Source organism: Trichoderma gamsii, assembly GCF_001481775.2.
Source record: "Trichoderma gamsii strain T6085 chromosome Unknown Scaffold_5.2, whole genome shotgun sequence".
Taxonomy (NCBI): domain Eukaryota; kingdom Fungi; phylum Ascomycota; class Sordariomycetes; order Hypocreales; family Hypocreaceae; genus Trichoderma; species Trichoderma gamsii.
Genome location: NW_020171342.1, coordinates 500,906 through 513,831, shown reverse-complemented (window position 1 = coordinate 513,831; position 12,926 = coordinate 500,906). Strand labels below are relative to the sequence as shown.

The window sequence follows — 12,926 nt, the reverse complement described above, 5'->3', positions numbered from 1 at the left end:
AGAATGTTCACCTCCAGTTAAGATTTGCCTTGACTACGCATTTGATGCCCTCAATGTATCTTCGGACTTGCGCATCAGTCTCTTCACCCCAGCTCGGCACGCTTGCTTCAGCTTCGTCCCAATGCTTGTACCGCTGCTCAAGGAGTTTGCCTACTGTATTGAAGGCTTTTTGCTGCGACATTCCATTTGAGCAACAGACTGTGACCATATTGTGCGGCACGCCTTCAGCCTAGATATAATGTGTTAAGAGCAAGTACGTTGGCTATACAAAGGTATGGGGGTGATTAAAAGGGCCTTACCTGTTCCTTGCGGTACGATAAGATGTCGTTTGATCTATAAACATCAGCTTCTGCGTTCTAGATATTTCCCAAGGCTTCTTACATGGCCACCATATCCATGCCAAGGCACTCCAGTTCTTGGATGATGGGATTGTCAAATACCTCGTCTGGGATTAAAAGGCCGTGCGCATACTCGACAAGATGGTACAGAGGCTTGCATCCTGCTGACCTTTGCCTGATGAGAACGATTTCTTCCAGAGAGGGCGTCTTGCTTGCAAAGTGGTTGTCGATCTGGATCAACGCTCCTTGGCAGTAGCCTTGCATGGCCAGTGCAAATCTCTTTTGAACGCCTTTTACATGAGGCTTGTTAGTAGTTGTTTTAGTGTGCTCTTATGAGATCGTACCTGTAGGCGCTTCCTGTCAAGCTTTCAGTTAGCTCAAAATAGCCATCTATCAAAATAATTAAAAGTACTATACCGCGGCAATTCGTTGAAAGACTGTGTCGTGAGCTTGCACAATACGCAGCCTCTCTTTGTTGCTCGAGCAAGAGGAATCATCCATCATGGGCATCATCAAACTCTCCATGACTCGTTGAGATTCTTCAGGCTTGTCTCGGAGACATCCATTGTCAAACACTGGATTCGCTCAGCATATGGCGTTACGTTATACACAGATATATGGACTTACTGTCATCATACGGGAACACCTGTTCATTGTCCAATAGATTCATTAGTGATACGTTCTAGACCAACGTGAGTAGATAATGGCTCTCTCACCCAATTGCCCCAATCACAAATCGTACGAAAATTTGATCGGGGAGCAAACGGCGCTGCAATTGCGCAAAAGTAGGAAAAGTCACACTTGTTAATCTTCTTCTTCATCTTGGGCCCGAATGAACAAAAGCTAGCAGAGCGAGTCAACGTTGGCGCAGAAGTAGATCGATAAGCAATGATGGGACAACTTACTCGCTCAGCCACTCTTCTGACTCCCTCTTGACTTTCTCATAATATGGATTCACCAGAGCTTCTTGCTTCAGAAATGTTTGGAACATGTCCGGCAGAAGGACGGTAACACTAAGCAGTTCAGGATCCATGGGTACAGCAAGAAGAAGAAATACTGATCAATGAAATAAATGTTTTTCTACCCAAAATCTTTCTTGTCCATTCAAATATTATTGCGGAGAAATCGCCGTGGCGGCTTTATATGTAGATTCCATGGCCTGTTTGAGCTTCTGTACATCTCGCCGTTCACAAAGACCGAAAAGGGCGAATGTGGTTTCAGACATTATGTAACAAAATCTTGAAACTATCACTATGCATGATGAATAGACGATCAAGGGAGGGATAGCCATTGTCGGTGTTTCTTGAGCTGAACATGAAGGTACCCGTATTTTTGGTTGGCTGTTGGTTTGAAGCCACCCCTCGATAGTGTCCTCTTAGTAATACCGTGAGAACGGTGGTTGCGCTAAAGAAGTCTTGGACCATTGTCACCGTAGAATTGAAGTTGGCTCTAGCATTGAGCTATTGACAGCTGTTCCTTATTTCGGTAACATCGGTAATGGAGCCATCTCTGTTCACGTTTGCATGTGCTTGTGAACCTTGTTGGCTGTGGGGTCACTATGGCCTCGGCCTTTTGGAGCTGTCTCTCCTCATTACCGGTCGTAGGTGTCTCAGTTGAGATATGACACAATTCACTTATAACCACTGAGAAAGTCGATCTTGTGCGGAGAGATGGGCTGTCTTGTCGCTCAAAATTCTGTCTCAGGTGGTGCTGAATGCATCTGGTGAGGACAACACGTTTCCAACGTTGGTGGCTTTATGATTCGTCGTATTTCAATCCCATCAGGCCGAATCCGTCCGATTTCCGGGCCGAAAGCAAATCGCCGGTTCATAACAGCTTCAAGGTCTATCCCAGAAGCTGAGAGTTCAGCTGCTTTCGAAATATAGCAAACAATAACTTGGCGATGATTGAGTTGCTCCAATTACGAGGCGGGCTAAGCAAGCTGATAGGATGAAGCAAATTTGACTTGTCTAGAGATGGTATACACAGACGACGGAGTGAACAGAAAATTCTGACGATCCAGAGTCGATTATACATGTATATCTGGAGTTGAAGATGCAAGTTCTACAAGCTCTGTTGGTACCTATGACCCAAGGTATTGGTACTCGGTATGGCATCCAGGGAGATGGTAGAATCATTGACGCATGCATGATCTACAGGATTTATTGGTAATCACAACATCTGGAACAGCTGTTGGCCGACAGATGTGGTGATGGAGAGGGTCGAGAACAGGAATGAGGAGTTTGAGTCCGCTTTTGGCTTCTCCGCCAACAACAAGTCAAGCTGAGCAGGGCATATTACGAAATACGATGGGCTTCCCAGGGATGCGGAACTTTGCTCCCCTCTAGATTGAGGATGAGAGCGCTTTGACTCAATGTTCGCCCTTTTGTCCGAGTCTACGGCGTGTGTCGTTGAGTATATAGTATGCAGTAGAAGGAGGCAAGAATGAACAGATACACTCATCTCAGGCAAACTTTGTGTTTCAGTAAGTTTTGCCTCAAATGGGTGCTTTCGTTGGATGAAGCTGACAGATGAACAGATTCACCTTTCCATTCCACATAACCTGTTGACCTTGCATCACCATCACCATGGCATACCACAAAGTGGGAAACTACAGCTTCCAGTGGACAGACCTTCACATGTCTCCAGAAAAGCTCAATCCACTGCGCCATCAACATGATCAACTGGGCAGCTACGCAGTTAACAAGCTGCAGCAAATCTCTCGAGAACAAAAGGGAGATGCAGCAGCAGCCGAAGTGAGTCTCTGCCACGGCCCCTTTGATGTGTATGCCACACTTCGGGACCACTACGCCGAAGACGAGAAGCTCAACCAGCTCTGGGAGGAGCTTTACACGGTGCCCGAATGGGTGGACTGGGAGCAACTCAAGCGTGGCCAGCGCTTCTTCTACCGCTACGCCGCCGCCAACTTGGTGGGATTTGCTCTTCAGGGGTTCATCGGCCAGAACTCATCGACACCTTCTGCAGTCGAAGTACTGGCGCGAACTAGGAGCTTCTCCACAAGAGTGCTGCTACGTCGACTATTGGAAACGACGCAGTTCATCCTCGAGGCCACGGAGAGCGTCGAGGCGATCCAGCCTGGTGGTCATGGCCACACGACGGCCGTTCGAGTGCGGCTGCTGCACTCTGCTGTGAGGGAACGCATCCTCAAGTTGACCGAGAAGCAGCGAGGCTATTTTGATGTCAAGAACTTGGGCATTCCCGTCAACATGCTGGACTCGATACACTCGACTGCGGCGTTTTGCTGCGGCCACTTGTGGTTCCAGCTGCCACAGATGGGCGTCTATCCCACCCAGCAAGAAGCAGCCGATTATGTTGCATTGTGGCGATATCTCGGCTACCTCCAGGGCGTCCCTGATGGTTATTTCAGCAGCGTGGCCCAGGCAAAAGCCACAATGGAGAGCATGGTGCTGCACGAGCTGAAGCTCACGCCAACGTCGTTGATTGTCGGCCACAACTTTGTCAAGTGCGTCAAGGATTTACCGCCGGTGATGATCTCGGCGGGCTTCATCGAGGCTGGCAGTCGGATGCTCAACGGCCATGAAGTCTGTGATGGACTGGGCTTTGGACGGCCTGGACCGCTGGCGTACGCTTGCTGGAGAGGCCACTGCTGGTTCGTGGGAGCTCTGGCCTTGGTACAGCAATGGATCCCGGCTGTGGATGAAGCCATGGTGGCGTACTGGCGGAAGACGTTGAACTATGGAGTTTTCAATAGCAAGGGAGGTCTTCAAGGCGGATCTAAGATGGAGTTTAAGTATGTTCCGCAGCTGGGAAAGACGACGAAGCGGGAGGACAATGGGAGGGCGGCCTTGGGATCGTTTGTGACTTCGCCTTTGGGCCGGCCGCTGGAAACGTTTTATTTTGCCGTGTTTGTAATTGGATGTCTATTGATTTGCGGAAGTTTGTTTGGAGTTTACTGGGGTGCGAGGAAGACGATGGTGGAATATGTTTGGTGATGGTGTTTGACTCAGTAATGGCTTGCTGTTTGCGTTTAGGTGTATACGAAGTGTATGTCAGACAGATACTGCTTTGGGCTCCATCGTATAAGATATTTACTATTCTTAGTTTAAAATAAGTTTAATATTTTGTGTGGTAATAGGCGTTCAGTCTGCGTTGTGAGATCTCAAGAATTAGAGTACTGGATTTGGCTTCTATCGTAAGCTTCATACTGATTGACTTAGCACCAACTCCAACCACTGTGGAAATCTTGTCATCCGCCGGCTCTAACAAGTAGATAGCCACTGATTCATTATCAAGTTAGCAGCCATCACTTCTGACTCGACAGCGGAAGAAAAGCTCAATTACACGCTCGGTTAGTTGAGTATAGGTTAGGCAAAGCAGGCATCACTCGCTCGAGCGTATTAGCTAACAAAAAGATGCTGAATCTATTCTTCTCCATCCTAGCTTCCCACCTGATTCAGGAATCATCTTTCTTTCGCAGGCCCGAGCCGCCCAAATCTTTAATTACAAGTTAAATGACTCCCACCCCATCCCTAAGTCCGATCCAGCGCGAAGACGAGAAGGAGCTGAAACCAAAGGGTCGGCGATCACCTGCTATTAGTAGCAGCCTCTCTATCTTTATTTTTAAAATTGCTGCGGCGCCACCAGCCTCCACGTGTAAACTCGGCCCAGCAAATCTTGTTCCATTTTCTCATGCTCGACTATCGCGGCGGCTTTCGGGCTTACGCTAGCAATGAGCAATGTCCACGCAACTCAGCCCTGTTTCCGCCCCTGTTCTACCACGATTCAAACGAATCAACTGAACACTGGTGGAGCGACTCGAGGACCTACAGCGCATCCCGCCAAGTCCTGCTAGGCTCGGATCGGCTTACTGGCTTGGTGTGCTTTGGTTCTAATTTAGCAGAGGCCAGCTTCGGTTGGGATTAGCACGCCCGCCACAACCGCACCAAAATCTCACTGGGCTGCCGCCGATCCGCTGGAACAACGTTGATGCGCGTAAGAAGCGACGGAAGGGGAGGGCGGGAGTGAAGAGGACGCGAGTAATTGGGAGATACACGTTGCTGGGCGGTGGAGAAGTGGTCGAGCTCGGATGGGGCTGTTGCTTTTTCTCTCTCGAATTTGTTGACAAACGACGAGAGTACAGGAAACGAGAAATCGACAAAAGGGAAGAATGAAGCTGGCTGTGGTGGAAACGGTGAGTCCGCAGGAATTGTAAACATAAACAGCAGAGCCGCAACAGCCTTGGCTATCAAAAAAGGGGTCGAAGGATTAAGTCATCACATCTGCCGCTTGTAGCAACAATCACCAGTCACAGTCAGCCTTGGCTTGGGCAAAAAAGGCACATACCTGCCTGTACAAAATGCTGTTCCTGGTTCTCGGCTAGACCGTCTCTTCACCCGCCTCCTCTTATATGGCCCTGTACCTATCCGGCCGGTGAGGCCCAATGGCCCAGCAGTTCGTCTGCTGTCTCGACACCCTGCCCGGGCGATATGCGAGGAAAACCGGGAATAGGTGAACTCCCGAACACACTCGGGTGAACTATACGCACATATAGGTAGCTCTCTGCCCGCGAAATTGCGCTTCTTTAGTAGTGTTGCATTTACCATCTACTAGGCACTGGGTATTCTTTCCTTGCGATCCCCTGCTCTCTTGGGCGCAAACTGCTCGCCTGTCTCGTCTGCTTGTATAATTAATAAGCGCCTTGTAAGGCCAGCCGGGGCTTGGGAATCATGGAGAAGCTGCGACAAACCACAGCGTTATAGGCCTTGTGATATTCCCCATGCACAGGCCCTTCGGGCTCGTAATCTGCTAGCTGCTGAACCCATCGCTTTGGTTCTTCCCCCCTGTCTGAAGCCGTTTCTCTCGCTCGCAGGGATCACTGCCCACAGTGGACCCCGGCTATAGATTGATCACGCCGCAACTCTGGCCTGCCATTGGCACAGGGCTGACGCCGATAGCAGCCCCCAGTAAGCCTTAATTTCTTGCAAGAGCCCGGCAAAGCTCGACGGATGCTTTGGGTCATATCTTTCAAGCCCGCCAATGCCTGCAAAGGTGCAAAGAGGCCGGCTGTTATGATGGGGTAGCACTAGTGGGATCTGTACCTTTTCTCTCTGTTGCTAGGCCGAGAGCGAAGTAGCTCCAGCGAGATTCCATACGAGGTCTTGCTGCTGGAGCGTCCCAATTTAGGAATCATTTCCCCATTTGCCCGTTTTTTCTTCTTGAGCTACTATTACTACCTACAGTAGGTTGCTGGGCTCAACTTCGTGGCCCCCCCGGCTTACTTAGTGGCACCGGCTTTCTCTCGAGGTGTTGCTCTTATTCCCAGGGGGGGTGCGATGATAGAATATCCATTTTCCTCGCCTTTTCTCGTTTCTTCATTTTTTCTTGGGATCTCTTTCTTCATCCACTCGTTTGTTTCTCTGATCTTTCTCTTTTCGTCTTTTTTCCGTTTTCCGTTTTTGGTCGAGGTTGTTGCTTTGCTTGTTGCACAGGCCTCTCTGTTGAAGCCAAGTGGAAACGCCAAGCTCATATCGCTTTTGCTTTGCTCTGCTTTGCATTGGGATTATCGACCAGCATGACGAGAATTCTGAGTGTCGGCGCTGCGGCGTTGGCTGCCAGCAGCGTCATCGGCTCAGCCAGCGCCGCCTCTTTATATGCCTTCTATACGGGTACGGATGCGGGCGTTCAGATTGGCATGCAGGATCCCAAGAGTGGTGATATCTGGGTCAATGACTGCGCAAAAATGAATAATGGAAACCCGCTGTTTCCGACGGAGACACCCCTTGTGCTGCCGGTTTCGACGCCGGTGAAGATGGGAGGAGGTATAGCAGCAACGGGCTGGTGGGATTCACAGAAAGTAATTGTAAGTTGAAGTTGGCATGTAGATTGCCAAGACGTGGGTGTGAGATGGGAATGAGAAAGGAAGAGGAGGGAATAGAAGAGGGAAAAGAGATGAATATGCTGGATATCTCGAACGAATTACTAATACATGGCTGCTATAGACATCCGTCTTCTGGCACTCAGTAAACGGCACCATCGTCAACGCCATCTACAACTGCGACAACGAGTCAGGTACATTCGTCCGCCAAGGCCCCGAATATGTCATCTCCGAAACCGCAAACGTCAAGAACTCGTCCATCCACGAAAACACGGGTCTGGCCGTCGAGCTCCTGGGCAGCACCGCCGGCTACCGCGTCTTTTACCACGACAACAACAGCCAGGTCCAGGAGCTGTTCTACACTACAAAGACCAACTGGAACTACGGCGGCATCGTGTCGCAGGACCCGGTCTCGTCGTTTGCGCTGGGCACGGGCCATTCGTCGACGGACAACATCACCGTCGTGTTCCCCAAGAGCGACAAGGACATTGAGGTTTCGCGCTTCAACTCGGACAAGAGCTGGCACATCTGTAAGTATCTATCAGTGGCTATACTTCATCTTCATTGTCTCTTGATAACTGACTCTCGACGCAGCTACTTTCCCTGATACCCTCGAAAACTCCCCCACCAACAAAACAGACACCTCCAAGATCGCAGTCGACTCCAGTGTCGAGGCCAACTTCTCCCTCCCGGCCTGGAACGGCGCCCCCGGCGGCATGGGCGTGGCCATCGACAGCACCTTTACCCGTAGCGTCTTCTACATCGGAACCGACAGGCTGCTGCACGAGGCCGCCAACATCAACTTTGCGTGGAAGCTGTTCCCCAACCAGTCCAGCGAGGCCTGGCCCGAGGCCGATGAGCCAAACGCCACCATGGCCGCGACGTTCAACTTCCAGACCAGTGAGGCCTGGATCTACTACGTCTCCGGCGGCAGCCTGGTCCAGGCATACCGCGGAACCAGCGGCGACTGGAGCAACGCCGCCGTCATCTCCGTCAACTCGGTCGACGACGAAACCGCCAGCAACGCCACCGGCAAGAAGTCCACGGGCCTGTCCAACGGAGCAAAGGCCGGCGTCGGTGTCGGTGTCAGCCTCGGAGTCATTGCCATTGCCGGCCTTGCCTTCTTCTTCTTCTTCCACCGACGACGCCGCCAACAAGCTGCCGCTGCTGCTGCCGCCGCCAACAAGGAGCAGCCCATCAACCTGGGCGAATATCAAACGCCTCCCGACCAGGCTCACTACATGGCCGACGGCTCCATGGCGCCTCCTTACTCGCCTCAGAGGCCATACGACGCCCACGATCCCGCCAAGATGGCCCAGATGACGCCGGTGCACATGTTGGCGACGCCGCCTCCGCCGGTCGAGCTGGAGCAGCCGCCGATGATTCACGAGCTGCCCCCGGAAAACTACAGCTATGAGCTTCCCGCGGAGAGTGTGGAGCACAGGTGACTCCTTGGAAACGGCCAGGAGCGCCAAGTGTGAGGGGAGGGACTTTTCATTTGTTTTCATTTGATCATGGTTTTAAAGCATACCTTTTTGTTTTTTATGTGTACGGGGAAGAGCATTATCGGCCTTTTTTTCTTTTTTTTTTTTTTCTTTTTTAGAGCAGCATGAGCATATCGCTTCTCTGGAAAGCATGAGCGAGTTTCTGTTATAGGAAAATTAATTATATACAGCTTTATGCTCTAATGGCTTGGGATGATATGGATATTGGCTGTGATGTCTGTGACATTTTTGTTGGTATGATATGCATGTTTCCAAAGAGGAGGGACATATGGAGGTTTAGCTTGGGAAAAGATTAGCGGAAAGGAGGGTATTTGAATTACAGAAATTGGCCTACAAAGAGTTGAGTCTAAGTATTTCATCATCCTCATTACTACGTTTAGTAGCCGTCTTAACCTCCTATAAGTTTCTTTGCATCTATATATACAATAGAATCGTTTGACAATCTCATATCACACGTCGGCGCAGTCTAGTTTACCGCCTTGGCAAACGCAGCCGCCTTCTGTCCACCAAGCGCCAGATAAAACGACGTGTTGGCAAAAGTGTTGTCGTATCCCACAAACTTTTCATTAGTGGGAAGCTGATTCGTCTTCAGAGAGGGCAGGTTTCCGGTTCCTGCGAGCACACGCGTATAAGCATTGGTTTGTAGCCGTCGTTATTAACACACATGAGGACTCACCTTCGTTCATCTCGTCAAACATGGCGTTGAAGACAAACAGGGGCTTGACGGCCAGAGAAGTAACGGCATCTGCCTGCATCGAGTAGAAAGAGCCGTTGAAGCGGGGGAAGTAGTCAAAGGCAGATGGGGTGGTGACGCCGTTGAGATGGTAGGCTGATGTGCCGGGCCAGACGAGAGGAGCGTGGTCAATTCCAAGCGACTGCAGAGTTCTAATAGCATGTTGAGTTAGTTAAGAGCCAGAGAGAGATGAGCTTGAGCAACTCACTGGCTGTCTGGAATCTGCGTCGTCGTGTGGTAGCCCGCCATGTATCCGCCCTCGCTGTAGCTGCCGACAGTCCACGGGCTGATCAAGTTGGCCGCCTTGTACGCAGACGCAAAGCCAGTGTTTGCCCGCACATCTGAGCCAAAGGTCGACGGCACTCCAAAGCCAACGTAGGCTCCCGCGTTCTTGAGCTGAGTGGCAATGTTGGCTCCGTCGCTGACGCTGATGGCCACGGTAGAAAATCCCACGCCAAACACCATGACCGCCGGCTTTCCGTTCTGGTGGATGTAGGCCGATGAAGTTGTGTAAGACTTGACGACAGAGTTGTAGTCGGCCAGGATCGCGTTTGCGACGCTGCTGGCAGAGGAGTTGCCGCCGGAAGCATCATATTCGACGATGAAGCCTCGGCCGTACTTTACAGCTGCGGCTTCAACTTGGTTGAGGACCTAGATGGTTTAACATGGCTATCGGCGTTTTAAGATCTGAATGTAGACTAACCGTGATGAAAGACGCGTCGCTAAGGTGGCTCAGGAAACGCTGCACAACAACACCATCAATTCCATACTGTTGCATCCACTTAAAGTGCAAGTCCACCACGCCTTCGCAAGTGTTGTCGTACAGCTGCACCGGTTGGCCATTTGGCGCAGTAAGAGTAGAGGGGAACAAACAACTCGATGGGTACTGGCTAACATCAGGGAGAAAGTCAACCTCAACTAAAGAACTCGGTTAGAATGAATACTCTTATCACAGCTCGAATGCAAGAGTCGAAGAAGTTTACCATTGCCAGGTCCCGGAGTACCACCGTTAGGGGACCAGTGGTTGTTGACACCAGCGGCTGGCTTACGAAACCAGCCCTGGTAACCGTAAAGCCATTTGCCCTTTAATGTTGAAACGTCAACAGTGGCAGCTCTCGCATGATTCTCATGGTTACCGTGAGTTGCTGCCACTGAGGCTGTGGCAACTAGTAACAAACTGGACAAAGTTACACGCATTATGACTGACACAAATATGTACAGATGTCAATGGAATATAGACAACAGAATAGATTGTCAAAATTCTGGCGTTTGCTTCAAAGGCGTCTCTCTCTTTATATATACTCAATCCATGATAATGCCTTGTGCCATTCTCTTACATACAGCGCTCTGGAATAGGCTATCAGTAATCAGACGCTGCAAGTGCCGGTGAGGAAACCGTTCAGAGAGCTCTCTTGGGATAGCGCATCATGCACCCCATACAAATCGAAAAGGCCCGATGCTACTACTCAAATACCTCTAGGCAGCTAGTATTCTGTGCAATAGGGGAAAAGGATATGCCTGATGGACTATCTCGGAGGGATGTCGGCATCGCCGATTTGCGTGATGCCTGCGATATCATCGGACTATCTCAAAGCCAACTGTATGTTTGTAACGTGCCGTTGACCTATACATCGGATACAACGTGCCGAGCGGATATTTTACTGCGCTTTCCGTCGGATATACTACTTGTTGTGTAGGAGTTGCTTAAACTGCAACAAGGCCAAAATGCAGGGATTTCAGACTGTTTCAATTGATGGAGTTCTGCGCAATCCTATAGAATAAACAAATAAGTTTACGGCTTATTCTGCGTTGACACAGCTTCTGTTTAGAGCCAAGCATGGTCCGTTTCTGACCCTTAGATGGTCATAATTGGAACCGAGATTCCCACTTCAACCATAGTAGCGCCCGCGATAACTAAACAAATAGGCATAACTAAACAAATAGGTAGAGACTCAAAAAGAGGGGCTTTACGCTGCTCATAGGTGCGATTATAGGACTAATTCAGGATATCCTTAAGCGCATTCATTCAGCCACAACAGCTCTCCTGAGTCAACTTGCCTGAATAATTCGAGATGGGTAGCGTCTCTACTTTAACGCGTCGTCTTCCACTGAATCCTATAATACTCTTTCACAGAAAAGTAATTGACTACTTGTAGTGTTACATATTTTCTCTTGGGGTTCTAATCGGAAGTGGGCTCGACTACAGGCTCGTCATATAGCGTGACATATTCATATGACAACCTCTTCTACGCAACAACGTGCCTGGATATGACATAGCTCCAAACAATATGCCTGGAGTGAGATAGAAACAGTATCTAGTGATAAGGATGGTCAACCATGCCTGATTAAGTTCTATCCACGGTATAGAGTTGTCTGTTGGATGGTTACAGACTTGGATGCGAACTAAGCTGTCGATCATTTATGGATCTAGCCGCTATGCAATACCGCATACCTCATCTAGGCATCTACAATAAACCTTTGATACTGAGGCTGGTTGGAAGATACAATGCAGTCAACTCTGGGGATTGTGGGCTGTTATTACCTGACTATGAACGGCCTGAGATTACAACGCTAGATGTCAACAGTAGCAGAAATGCCGAGTTTCACATTGGTAAGCATTTAGTAGGATACATTTACATTACCTGTTCGATACAGGTCAATAGTACTACTTCAATTAGATGTTCTGTGTAGTTGCCAGTCTGATGTGGCGATGTAAGTAAGAGCTCAGAAACTTTAGCACTGTGAAGCATAAAAATAAGCTTTCTCTACAGCATGAACAATCTCCGCTCCCATATGTGACAGTTTATTCGTAATTGATGGTAGTTGTATCCGTGCCCGCAGAAAAATGCAAAACCTCCTCCAGCCAGATCACCTTCTTATCTTCATTCACCTCAAACATGCAGATTGCCCTCGCTTGCGTCTTTGTGCCGTCCTTGCCCGTCCCATAAGCCGTGTGCCTCTCCGCAAACATGTTGCCATTCTGCACGAGTTTATCTGATTTGATCTGCACAGCCGCCATCGAGTTGTTGATGCCCTTGAAATAAGGGAAGAAGTCTTCCCACGTCATCCGCTTCTCGTTCACGGTGATGACGGATTCTTTGGTGTATATGTTGAGGATTTTAGATTCGAGCTCCGCTTCGGGGCAGGTGAAGACGGCTTCAATCGCAGAGGCGAAATCTTCCTTGGTAGAGATCATGTTGGCGGTAGATGTATTGTGAAGCTTCGATTGGATATGTGAAGCCGTTGTTTGCGTGAGAAACAAGAGTTGAGTTGAAGTGAGTCGCTCCTTGGGAGGACTAGGAACTATATAACTTAATTTCATGGCAACTCTAAAAATCCAAGTTAGTTCTAACTAAAGTCTGAGATGAGCTCCGTTGAGCATCTAAAGCTTGACTATGCCCTTAGTGCCGTCCAACGAGCGCATGCTTATGTGGACCGCTGCTTGATAATAATGCTTACTCTGAGATTTAATTGTATATTTTTGATCTGCGCCC

General features: G+C 49.5%; 5 protein-coding genes across 5 annotated transcripts; 2 read left to right on the top strand and 3 right to left on the bottom strand.

The window, feature by feature from the left end:
* Positions 1-7: 7 nt before the first annotated feature.
* Positions 8-1,371, bottom strand: TGAM01_v202085 (hypothetical protein; the record flags this gene model as incomplete). The annotated part of the gene is made up of 8 exons (XM_018800313.1): positions 8-229; positions 300-333; positions 382-628; positions 683-695; positions 756-913; positions 966-984; positions 1,031-1,181; positions 1,244-1,371. The coding sequence occupies 8 exons, from the start codon at positions 1,369-1,371 to the stop codon at positions 8-10; spliced, it is 972 nt and encodes a 323-aa protein (XP_018666455.1).
* A 1,555-nt stretch (positions 1,372-2,926) lies between these two features.
* Positions 2,927-4,312, top strand: TGAM01_v202084 (hypothetical protein; the record flags this gene model as incomplete). Its single annotated transcript, XM_018800312.1, has 1 exon — positions 2,927-4,312. One exon carries the CDS (start codon positions 2,927-2,929, stop codon positions 4,310-4,312), a length of 1,386 nt encoding a protein of 461 aa, XP_018666454.1.
* A 2,579-nt stretch (positions 4,313-6,891) lies between these two features.
* Positions 6,892-8,642, top strand: TGAM01_v202083 (hypothetical protein; the record flags this gene model as incomplete). The annotated part of the gene is made up of 3 exons (XM_018800311.1): positions 6,892-7,179; positions 7,319-7,724; positions 7,789-8,642. 3 exons carry the CDS (start codon positions 6,892-6,894, stop codon positions 8,640-8,642), a joined length of 1,548 nt encoding a protein of 515 aa, XP_018666453.1.
* A 523-nt stretch (positions 8,643-9,165) lies between these two features.
* TGAM01_v202082 (hypothetical protein) lies at positions 9,166-10,789 on the bottom strand (the record flags this gene model as incomplete). The annotated part of the gene is made up of 6 exons (XM_018800310.1): positions 9,166-9,311; positions 9,376-9,584; positions 9,641-10,083; positions 10,136-10,350; positions 10,416-10,589; positions 10,774-10,789. Coding segments are annotated over 6 exons (1,203 nt in total), but the record flags the coding sequence as incomplete, so codon positions are not given.
* Positions 10,790-12,235: 1,446 nt separating this feature from the next.
* TGAM01_v202081 (hypothetical protein) lies at positions 12,236-12,628 on the bottom strand (the record flags this gene model as incomplete). The annotated part of the gene is made up of 1 exon (XM_018800309.1): positions 12,236-12,628. The coding sequence occupies one exon, from the start codon at positions 12,626-12,628 to the stop codon at positions 12,236-12,238; it is 393 nt and encodes a 130-aa protein (XP_018666451.1).
* Between the last annotated feature and the right edge of the window lie 298 nt (positions 12,629-12,926).